The following is a 10791-nucleotide window of genomic DNA, read 5'->3' as shown; positions in this document are numbered from 1 at the left end:
AGCCACCGTCCGGTAAATAGGAGCTATCACTCCTCAACCCCAGATGGGCCCACGACCTCGAAGGGTCCAGAGTGCTTCAGGATCCTCAGATGCTGGCCCATGGGGTCCTGGAACCTTCCAGCGGCATTCTAATGTCTTTTGGCTGTGGCACTGTACCCTGCGCCCCTGGCCGGACGGCACGGGGCCACCTGTCCAACCCAGCTCGGCCCCACGCAGGCAAATGAGGTGATGTCAAAGCCTTGGCTGGGGCCCAGCCCCTGAAACCTCCCCCTCTCCCTCCCTCATGTTTTCCCTCCTTCAGATTCACACACACACACACACACACACACACACACACACACACACACACGCTCTGGCTGGGCCCAGAGGGAAGGTGAGAGGGAGAGAAGGTGGGGGGGTGTGGCACAGGGCCACCGAAGCGTAGCTCCTCCAGCCTGGTGAATGGTGCCCCCGACTGCCGCTGGCCCTGGAGGGAGCCGCCCTGCCTTCAGCTGGAAGCCCCAATCCGCAGTGATCCCCGAGCCTCATCCTTCTCTGTGCGAGCGTGTGCAGGCGTCCACACGGGTTCGCCGGCCCCGCTCACCCCCAGGCCCGGCCAGGCAGCCATGGCCGACGAGAAGACCTTCCGCATCGGCTTCATTGTGCTGGGGCTCTTCCTGCTGGCCCTCGGCACGTTCCTCATGAGCCACGACCGGCCCCAGGTCTACGGCACCTTCTACGCCATGGGCTGCGTCATGGTGATCGGGGGCGTCATCTGGAGCATGTGCCAATGCTACCCCAAGGTAGGTGGTGGCGGCATCGGGTGGGCTGCAGGCCCGGGCCCAGGAGGGTCCTGTTCTGGGTATAATCCCCCATCTTTCACTGGTCTTTCCATCCTCCCCTCTTCTACTCTCTTTTCTTCCCTTTGCCCTCCTGAGCATCCCTCCCTCCCTCCCTCCCTCTCTCCCTCCATCCCTCCCTCCATCCATCCCTCCCTCCATCCATCCCTCCCTCCATCCCTCCAGACCTCCCTCCACCCCTCCCTCCCTCTGTCCCTCCGTCCATCCCTCCAGGCCTCCCTCCGTCCCTCCTTCCATCTCTCCGTCGTCATAAGGACTGATCAGAAGCCCCCTGGGTCTGGAGCCCTGAACCATGAGGGAGACGCAGCAAAACCCCGACACACAGTCATGTGCTTGAAACCACAGCTAAGGAGTGTTTGCTGCCTGCCAGGCACTCCTGCGTTCACGGAGTATGTAGTTCATCCTCACCCAGAACTTTCTGGTACTGTCTGTAGTTCATTTCACAGTGGAGAAACACCAGGCTCGGAAAGGTGAGGTCCCACAGCTCCTAAGTGTCAGAGTTGGGGTCGCAGCTCAGCTGCATGTGACTTAAAATACAAGCCTCTCCCTCGGAGGGCTTTCCCTGTGTCCCAGAGCTGCCGAGAGTTCCGGGGAGGGTCAGCCGTAGCCCGCATGGGTGGGGCAGCGCTCTCTTCTTCCGTTTAATGTAGTCCTAGCCTTCTGAGTGACTTAGTGATGAGAAGAGCACTGGTTTGGGAGCCTGAGCTCTAGTTCCAGCTCTGTCTCAAACTCTGTGTGACCTTTGTCTTTCTGAACCTTGGTTTCTTTCATCTGTAAAATGGGCCCCAAGCTCCTATTTCTCCCAGCCTCCCAGAGTTACTATGAAGATCAGAGAAGATATGTTTTATAAACGGTAGGGTGTTGTATTTAGGAGAAGGGCTTCCAGTCTCACTGTTACCAGTCCTCCCAACAATGCCTGGACCATGTCAGGGGTTGTAATCCTTCAGGGCCCAGAGAGGATGAGCGACTTTTCCAAGGTCACACAGCTGGTAAGACAGACCCAGGGAGACAAGGAGAGAACTTGGGTTCTGTCTCTAACTGCCCAGAAGACTTTGTCCAAGTGCCTTCCCTCTCTGAGCCTGTTTCCTCATTTGTACAAAGTGTGTGTCAGGAAGAGGGGTGGGAGAGGGGGTGCATTGAAGGGCCTGCCCCATGGGTCCTGACGTGTAGGGATGTAGGGCTCCAGACCCTGGGCAGCCCACGACCTGCAGCCCCCTCCTACCTCCCACCTGGGTGGCTGGGCTCAGGGGTTCCGGAGAGGAGGGAGGAAGCTCCTGGGGGCCTGGGCCCGGCTCTCCCCAGCCCTGCCCCCTCCATGGGCCAGCCGTGGGCTGTCAGGACGTTCGGTGCTGGGGCAGTCTGGACTGGTTTGTAGCCATTTCCCAAGCAGTTTACAGTCAACTAGCCTCTGTCTGTGCAATGCCCTGAGCACAGGTCACGGCAAGAAGAGGTCCCTGGGGCACAAGCCACCCATGTTACCACCTCTGTTGTCATCCTCCCAGTGAGGAGACGGGATCCTGGGGCCCGGCAAGGGGACAGCAGGGGTTTGGAGGGCCGTGTCCTTCCTGTCCTCTCCCCCTTTACCGGAGGTGGCTCTAGAGGGGGCGGGGGGATGCAGAGGGACCCGGTGGCAGTGGCGGGTGAGGGAGAGAGGGAGAGGGAATCCTACTGGGTATTAATGAGTAACTGTTGATAGATTCACGTGTTCAGGTGCTGGGGAGGCAGCAAGGCAGGGGAGAAACAGCACGGGCTTTCGTGTCCCAGGCCCAGCTTTAAATCCCTCCTCCCTCTGCCCCCTTCGGTGACCTTGGCAGAGCCTTGCACGGCCCAGTGTGCGCAACCTGGGGGGTCTCGTCTGTGGGGGGCCGGTGTCACACGTTGTCCTCAGGGCTGGTGTTTGTGGCACTGGGCAGGTCTCCGTATGTGTGTGCAGGGGCGTGAGCACTGGCGTGGGTCTGTGGGGGGGTGTGTCTCAGAGACACAAGCAAGGAAGGAAAGCATGTTGTGGACCCGTGACATGTGCTGGAGCAAGGGGCCTTGTCTCCCACATCGTCTCAGTGCCTGGCCCATTGGAGCCCTCAGCAGGTGCTGGTGCCCATCCTCCCCCCACCCAAGGCCCACCAAATGGGAATTTTCTGGATTGAAAGAAATATAACTATAAGGGAATGGAATCAGCCAATTAAGATATAAGAATAACATGAATTGAGCTGTCCCTGTCTTTGAGGAGCTGGGAATCTTGTCGGGGACACAATGTTCTGCCTGATGGGGAGGGAGTAGGCTTCGCGGAGAAGATGAGCTGGCCTTTGTAGGCTAAGTAGAAGTTTGCCAAGCAGAGAAGATGGGGAAAGACTTTCTAAGAAGAAGGAACAGCACGATCAAAAGAAGGAGGTAAAAGCAAGGAGAATGGGTCAACACAGCTGCTGCATGTGGGGGCTGGAAGGAAGGTGGAGACAGAGTGGGCTCAGCTCCACAGGGCCTGGGGTGCCGAGCTAAAGAATATGGACCTTACCCTTCAGTTGATGAGACAAGAGAGGGACATGATTAGCTTTGCAGTTCAGGAAAGTTATCAGGCTGACATCTGAGAAGAGGAAGGTTCAGGGGCAGCCAGGCCAGAGGAGGAGGCTCTTTCACGAGGCCAGGTGAGAGATGATGGGCCCCTGGACCGAGGCAGCATTTGAACCCAAGGCTGCAGGAGCCAAGAAGACATTGCTCATTCATCATATGTTCAGTCCCTGCTGTGGCTAGATATAGGACTGAGCTTCTGCTGAACTTATCTCATTGAATTTCTGAAGTAGACTTGGTCAGATGTGGTGATCAGCTGGACCTCAGGCATGAGAGAGGAGGAGGAATTGGGGCAAAGCCAGAAGATGGGCCAGGCAGGGATGCTGTGTCCATTGGCTGAGATGGGGCAAGGTTGCTGGGAGAAGGGAAGGGTTGGCAGAGAAAACATGGCCTCTCCCCGTCTGGCTTCTGTTTCTACCCACAGTTCCCCTAGTCCCCTCTCCTGCCTAGTCCACTGGAATCCAGTACCAGGCCCCTGATTGATGGTTGATGGATCTGTCTTCTCCATGGGTATCCCTCACTCCCTCTGCTCCCTCCCTTTGGGGACTGCTTGGAGCTCTGACTAAACACAAATTTGTCTGGGTACTCTCCTCCTGAGAACTCCTCCAGGGCTCCCACTGCTTCTGGATAAAGACTGAACTCCTTAGTCTGATGTTCAGGGTCTTCATAGTCTGGTATCCCCCCACCAGTTTCAACTCTGTCCCCCTCTCTTAAAAGGACTTGTGTTCTAACATGCTCCAGCCTTTCCTTCTCCCTCAGGCTTTTCACTGTGGTGATAATGCTGATGATGTATTTGGTGATGATGATGGTGATAGTGATGATGATAGTGGTGATGGTGGTGATGGTGATGCTGGTGATGGTGGTGATGGTGATGATGACATAATGATGTTGATGGAGATGATGATGGTGATGGTGATGGTGGTGATGGTGATGATATGATGATGATGATGGAAGTGAAGATAGTGGTAGTGGTGGTGATGATGGTGATAGTGATGGTAATGATAGGATGATGATGTTGATGGAGATGATGATGGTGGCAGTGGTGATGGTGATGGTCGTAGTAATGGTGATAATGGTGATGGTGGTGGTGATGATGGTGATAATGATGATGTGATGATAATGTTGATGGAGATGATGATGGTGGTGGTGGTGTTGATGATGGTGATAATGATGACGATATGATGATAATGTTGATGGAGATGATGATGGTGGTGGTGATGATGGTGGTGGTGATGGTGATGATGGTGATAATGATGATGATATGATGATAATGTTGACAGAGATGATGGTGGCGGTGGTGGTAGTGATGGTGACGGTTGTAGTAATGTTGATGGAGCTGATGATGGTGATAGTGATGGTAATGATAGGATGATGATGTTGATGGAGATGATGATGGTGGTGGTGGTGATGGTGATGGTTGTAGTCATGGTGATAACAGTGATGGTGGTGGTGGTGGTTGTGGGCATAGTGATAATGATGATGATGGTGAGGAGGAGAAAGGGGAGAAGGTGGTCACTGGGCCATGAGGTAATGAGGCAGATGAAGGAGCAGCTTCTAAGAAGTATAGAGCCAGCTGGCAAGTGCAGGGTATCCGTGGTGGGTGTGGAAGATACCAAGATCCCTGCCTTATTTCTAGACATTTCAGAGAAGCTTACTCCTCATAGGAGTTCTAAGAGCCCCTCCATCCATCATTCCCTTCCTCCCAGCAGGATGGAGCTTTTCTGGTGCAGACAAATGTCTTTTACTCATCATGCTCTGTAGGAAGAGATAAAAGGGGCTGCTATTTTTGACTCTGGTATAACACAGTGGGGTCTTGTCAAGTATTTGTTGAACAAATTTTCAGTTGAGGAGAGCAAGACTCAGGTCAGATAACTTCATCTTCAGTAACATCGAACTATGGTTTACTGAGTAGCTACTATGTGCCCAGCATTGTGCTGGGGGCTTCCTTATACAGTATCTCGTGGGATCCTCACAACGACCCCAGGAGACAGGTATCGCCGGCATCATTTAAAAAAATTGCGGTAAAATACCCATAACATAAAATTTACTGTCTTACCATTTTTAAGTGTACAGTTCAGTAGTGTTTTTTTAAATATATATATATTTTTTATTTTTTAGTAACCTCTACACCTAATGTGAGGCTCAAACCCACAACTCCCAGATCAGGAGTCACATGCTCCACCAGCGGAGCCAGCGCGGTGCCCCTACAGTTCAGTAGTGTTAATTAAATGCACCCTGTTGCGCAACCGATCTCCAGAAGTCTTTCCATCTTGCCAAGCTGAAACTGTATACCCATTAAAGAATAACTCCCCACCCCCCCCTCCAGTCTGTGGCAACCACCGTTCTACTCTCTCTATGAATTTGACTATTGTGGGTACCTCATGTAAGTGGACTCCTACAGAATTTGTCTTTTTGTTATTAGCTTATTTCTTCAAGGCTCATTCATGTCGTGGCATGTGTCAGAGCTGCCCTCCTTTCTAAGGCCAAATAATGGTCCATTGCATGTATGTACCACATTTTGTTTATCTATTCAGCTGTTGTTGGACACTTGGGTTGTTTCCACTTTTTGGCTGTTATGAACAATGCCGCAAATATCTCTTTGAGGCTAGCCCTTTTTACAGAGAGGCACATAGAGGCTCCGAGAGGAGAGATGACCTGCCCAAGGGAGGAATCTTCCCTAGTCTCCTGGACCCCAAGGGCAGGGCTCCTTCTGTCTCATCCCACGGCCTCCTTTATGACCTGCCTCCCCTCTGCCACCCGGTCTCCGCCCCATGTGCTGCACTTGCAGAGACCCCCTGATCCCTGAACGTTCCAGTACAGGGACTGGTGGGTGCAATTTCAGCCATTCACCTCCCTGTCCCCCACCACAGCCTCTGTGCCAAGAAATACATGACACTCACTCACCAGATATGGATGAAGCCCCTACTCCGTGCCAGGCACATTCTGGGCACTGGACCAGGACCCTGGGAAATGACAAAATACCACCTCCTCGGGGGCAGGGATGTTTGTTTTGTTTGCTCATTGCTGCCCCCTGGTGCCTGGGAGACTGCCTGGCACACAGCTGGTGCTCAATAAATGTCTTTTGGGTGAATGAAGAGCCAGGTGGGAGCAAGAGCCCAGAGGTGCATCCACCCACTGGCGCTGGGCCCTGAGCAGACCCCTCTGCTGTCACACAGGGAGGCCCTCTGGGGCAGGACGGGTGGGAGCCACACAAAGAAGCCTTCTTTCCTTTGCCCCTCAGATCACCTTCATACCTGCTGACTCTGACTTCCAAGGCATCCTGGCCCCAAAGGCGCTGGGCCTGCTGGAGAATGGGCTTGCTGCCGAGATGAAGAGGTAGGGCCAGGCTCTCTAGGGTGGGGGTGGAGCAGGGGGAGCCCCTCAGGCCAGTCTCCTCTTCCAGCGGAGGGTAATGGAGTCGGGTGGGATGGGTGGGGGGGGGTCTCCTCCCCTGGCTCCAGCTCTCTGCCTTGCCTCCTCACTTACTGAGAGCATGCTATTGGAAATCAGGATTGTTTTGAACTCTCAATTCTACGAGGTAGGCATTATTATCCCCATTTTAAAGATGAGGGAACTGAGGCTCAGGGACTTTGTCCTGTCTTAGAGCGAGTTCGTGGCCGACCAAAATCAAAACCAGGTGTGGCCCCAGATGCCAAACAGCTGTGACGGCTCCTCTGGCAAACAGGGGGGCATGTCGATGGCCAAGCACAGCCCTGCGGCTCTCCACTTACAGGCTGTGGGATTTGGGGAACGCAACTCACCTCTCTTTGCCCCACCTATAAAATAGGGGCACTGATCACACCTTTCTCCTAGGGCTTCGGGGGAGCTGAGGGAGTTAATATAAGCAAAGCACTAAGAACAGCGTCACCGTTAGTAAGACGTGCTTCCTATCAGCCTGAGATCCAAGCAGGCAGTTTGCCTCATTACTTCCTTCAGTCCTCATAGGAGCCCTGTGAAATGGGGGTGTCGGGCCCTTTACACCGAGGAGGAAACTGAGGCTCAAGAAGTATAATCTCAGGGCACCTGGGCGGCTCAGTCAGTTAAGCATCTGACTCTTGATTTTGGCTCAGGTCATGATCTCAGGGTCGTGAGATCTAGCCCCACATCCAGCTCTGCGCTGGGCTTGGAGCCTGCTTGGGATTCTCTCTCTCTCTCTCTCCCTCTCCCTCTGCCCCTCCCCATCTCTCTCTTTCTCCCTCTCTAAAACAAACAAGCAAACCAACAAAAAAAGAAGTATAATCACGGGCCTCAAACCTCACAGGGAGTCAGTGACGGACCAGACCAGACCTGCCTCCCTGGAGGGACCAGGCCTGGCTCATCAGGACACAGGAGCGAGCACTCCAGCCCTGGATGGGAGTGGGACCGGCTGCCCTCGCCACCCCTGGAGGCTGTGACTGCTCAGAAGGCCGGGCTGCAGGTCCAGGGTCTGTGGCCAGGGCTCTGGAATTCTCTACTTTGCTTGGGGAAGGAGGCAGTGATGATATTTTCTGTTCCTGGCACACAGAGTGACCACATGTCCCCAGGGGAATGAGGTGGCTAGCCTCTGGGTGGGCATAGGACTGCAGCTGAGTTCCGGGCTCCTTCTGTGTGATCTTGGGCAAGGGGTCTAGTCCCTGCACCTCACTTCCCGGAGAGGCTATAGAGAGCATAGAGAAGGGGACGGCTGGAGCCCCAGCACTGCCACCTGGTGTTTGAGGCACTCAGGGCAAGCCAGCCCGTCTCCCAGTTACGGTGCGGATCCGATGTGGCGCTTGACACAGCCTGGCAGGCAAGGAGCACTCAATAACTGGGATGTTGCTGCTGTGTCCTCATCCGAACCCCGGGCACGACCACTCTGCTTCACGGTGCAGAATGAATGCGATGGTAGGCGTGGGCTTTTAGCTCACTGTCTGTAACACAGCACGCTCTCAGGCAATGCGAACTGGCCTGCATTTCACAAGTGGACTCCTGGGGTTAACTTTGGAGACGTGCAGTGAGAGGAGCAGTGACTGGTCTGAGAGTCTAAGCTCTGCCACTCTTTGTTGGGCCTCAGTTACCCCATCCACGAACTGGGTACAGTTACATCCCCCAAAGTCTTGAGGTCAGGGGAGACCAGATGTCCAGAGCAGGAGGGTGGAGGGCGGGGGGTGGGGGGACAACACCGATGTCTCCTCCTGCGATGTCTGCTGGGTGGTCTCACCTGCCTGTTTTTCTCTGCTCTCTGCCGTGCCCTGCCCAGCCCGCAGCCCCCATACGTCAGGCTGTGGGAGGAAGCCGCCTATGACCAGAGCCTGCCCGACTTTAGCCACATCCAGATGAAGGTCATGGGCTACTGTGAGGACCCTCGCCCGCTGCTGGCCCCCCAGCTGGGACAGCCGCAGCTGGGAGCCAGTGATGGAGGAGAAGGTGGCCCCCATGATGCTCAGGGCTGGATGGAGGCTGCGGTGGTCATCCACAGGGCCTCAGATGAGGACGAGGGAGAAAGCAACCTGACTCCGAGCAGGCCTGGGTGAGTGCTCAGAGTGCAGGGGTGGGGGTGCTGTCCAGTTCCTGCATGAAGCAGGTGGGGCTGTGGGCCACTCAGGGCCAGTTGGGGACATTTGGGAGTAGTGAGGGCACGGGGGTGGGGACGCCCTGAGAGGCAGCAGGTAGAGCAGACGCATGAGTCTGGCTTAGTCGGCCAGGCCTGAGTTCGAATCCCAGCTCCTCTGCTGTGTAGCCTTGGCAAGTTTCTTATCCTCCTGAGCCTCAGTTTCCCCATGTGGGAACAATGACTCTTGCCTCAGAGGGCTGTTGTGAGAACTGGGACAGTGAGTTCAAATCTGGACTCTGTCGCTGATGTGCTCTGTGACGTCGGGCAGGTCACTCGCACCCACCCTGTCCCTGGCTGGTTATGAACTAGGTTTCTCATTCATCCATTTATTCACTCATCCCACCAACATTGCTGGGCACCTACTCCCTGCCAGACCTCAATGGCCCCCACCCTGCAGGAGCTACCAGTCCGATGGGGGAGGCGGACGAGGGAACAGAAGGTGACACCTTGTGTGGTGGGGGCTGAGGGCCCACAGGAGACCCCTGAGTGGCCAGAGAGGCAGGGGAAGAACCTGGTTTGGATCATAACATAATGCCCATTGCTTGAGCACCTACTGTGTGCGAGGCATTGTGCAAAGGGCTTGGCACATGCTATGTGCTGTAATCCTCGGAGACAACCATAGGAGTGAGTATGATTATGTTCCCCCACTTTGTAAGGGAGGAAACTGAGGCCCAGACAGGTGAACTCACCTCCCCTGGGCTTTGCAGCTGGTGGCTGGAATTTGGACCTGGGCAGTCTGACTCAGAGCAACTCTGGCTCTCTGGGCCTTTGTTCCTGCAGCCTCCAGGCCTGTCCCCAGGGACCTGCACCCTTGGCTTCCTTCCAAGATGACCTGGACGTGGCCTCCGATGAGGGCAGCAGCCCCAACCCCTCTCCACCGGAGGGGGAGGAGCCTCACTGCCCGCCTCGGGAGCTCCTGGCCTGCAAGTGCCGGCTGGACCGCTTCCATGACTTTGCCCTGATCGACGCCCCAACGGCAGAGGGTGCGTCTCCAGGGGGCCAGCGGCGGGACACTGCCCTGTCCAGCTGCTGGCAGCCGTCCCGGGGGACGAAAGAGGAGGAAGAGAAGGCTTCAGACCCAGGTTCAGAGCAGTCAGAGCGGGAAGAGGAAGACTTGTACTATGGGCTGCCGGACAGCCCTGGGGACCCCCTCCCGGACGAGGAACTGGGCTTTGAGCCCGATGCCCAGGCCTGAGATGCATCTGCTCCCTGCGTTCTAGCCCCGCACCACTGCTAACCCCCATGTGACCTCACAGGGCCTCAGTGTTCCTGTCTGCGAAATGGGGTTATGTGGAGGTTCATGCGAGACAGTGGGCCTGAGAGCACTTGAAGTGCTCAAAGTGGTGCATGGGGATGGGGTGCTTGCTGTCCGGGCTCTTCCACTGTTCACTTTCTTTGGGGAAGCGTTGAAGGTAAAATATGATTCACTGAGAAGAATTGCAGCTGCTGGGGCCCTCGAGAGCCTTTTCCGCCTCCCCACAAAGCAGGCCTCTGAACAAGACCCTCCTTGGTGCTACCCCCAAGGCCCTGATCCTCTGTGAAGGTCTCTCAGGGTTCCCGTTCTTATGGAGTCTTGTCGCCACCCCCCCGATGTCCCCTCCCCTGCCCCACACCCAGGTGGATGGTGGGATCCGTCTTCACTCAGAGCTAATCACGTCCATCCTGCCCACATCCCTCCTGTGGCTCCCATCACCCCAGATCCAAAACCTTTCATGCCTCACCTCTGTGGCCCTCCCGACTTTCTCCCTGGTCAGCCCCGTGCCACAACCTCTGCTCTCCCGCTCCCCTAAGCCCGTCCCAGGCTGTCCCCTCCAGCAG

At 55.6% G+C, this 10791-nt stretch overlaps 1 protein-coding gene across 1 annotated transcript; it reads left to right on the top strand.

The window, feature by feature from the left end:
- Positions 1-605: 605 nt before the first annotated feature.
- Positions 606-10168, top strand: BSND (barttin CLCNK type accessory subunit beta). The gene is made up of 4 exons (XM_032414457.1): positions 606-782; positions 6643-6737; positions 8620-8889; positions 9754-10168. Exons 1-4 carry the CDS (start codon positions 606-608, stop codon positions 10166-10168), a joined length of 957 nt encoding a protein of 318 aa, XP_032270348.1.
- Positions 10169-10791: the final 623 nt, after the last annotated feature.

Source organism: Phoca vitulina, unplaced genomic scaffold (genome assembly GCF_004348235.1).
Source record: "Phoca vitulina isolate PV1807 unplaced genomic scaffold, GSC_HSeal_1.0 scaffold2, whole genome shotgun sequence".
Lineage (NCBI taxonomy): Eukaryota > Metazoa > Chordata > Mammalia > Carnivora > Phocidae > Phoca > Phoca vitulina.
The sequence above is the reverse complement of the archived record's forward strand: the minus strand, read 5'-3'. Positions and strand labels throughout refer to the sequence as shown.

Bases quoted from the DNA above. Each gene is read 5' to 3' on its own strand.
- BSND (XM_032414457.1), top strand. From the start codon at position 606: ATGGCCGACGAGAAGACCTTCCGCATCGGCTTCATTGTGCTGGGGCTC. The intron at 783-6,642 runs GTAGGTGGTGGC...TTTGCCCCTCAG, and splicing joins TGTGCCAATGCTACCCCAAG to ATCACCTTCATACCTGCTGA. The intron at 6,738-8,619 runs GTAGGGCCAGGC...TGCCCTGCCCAG, and splicing joins CTTGCTGCCGAGATGAAGAG to CCCGCAGCCCCCATACGTCA.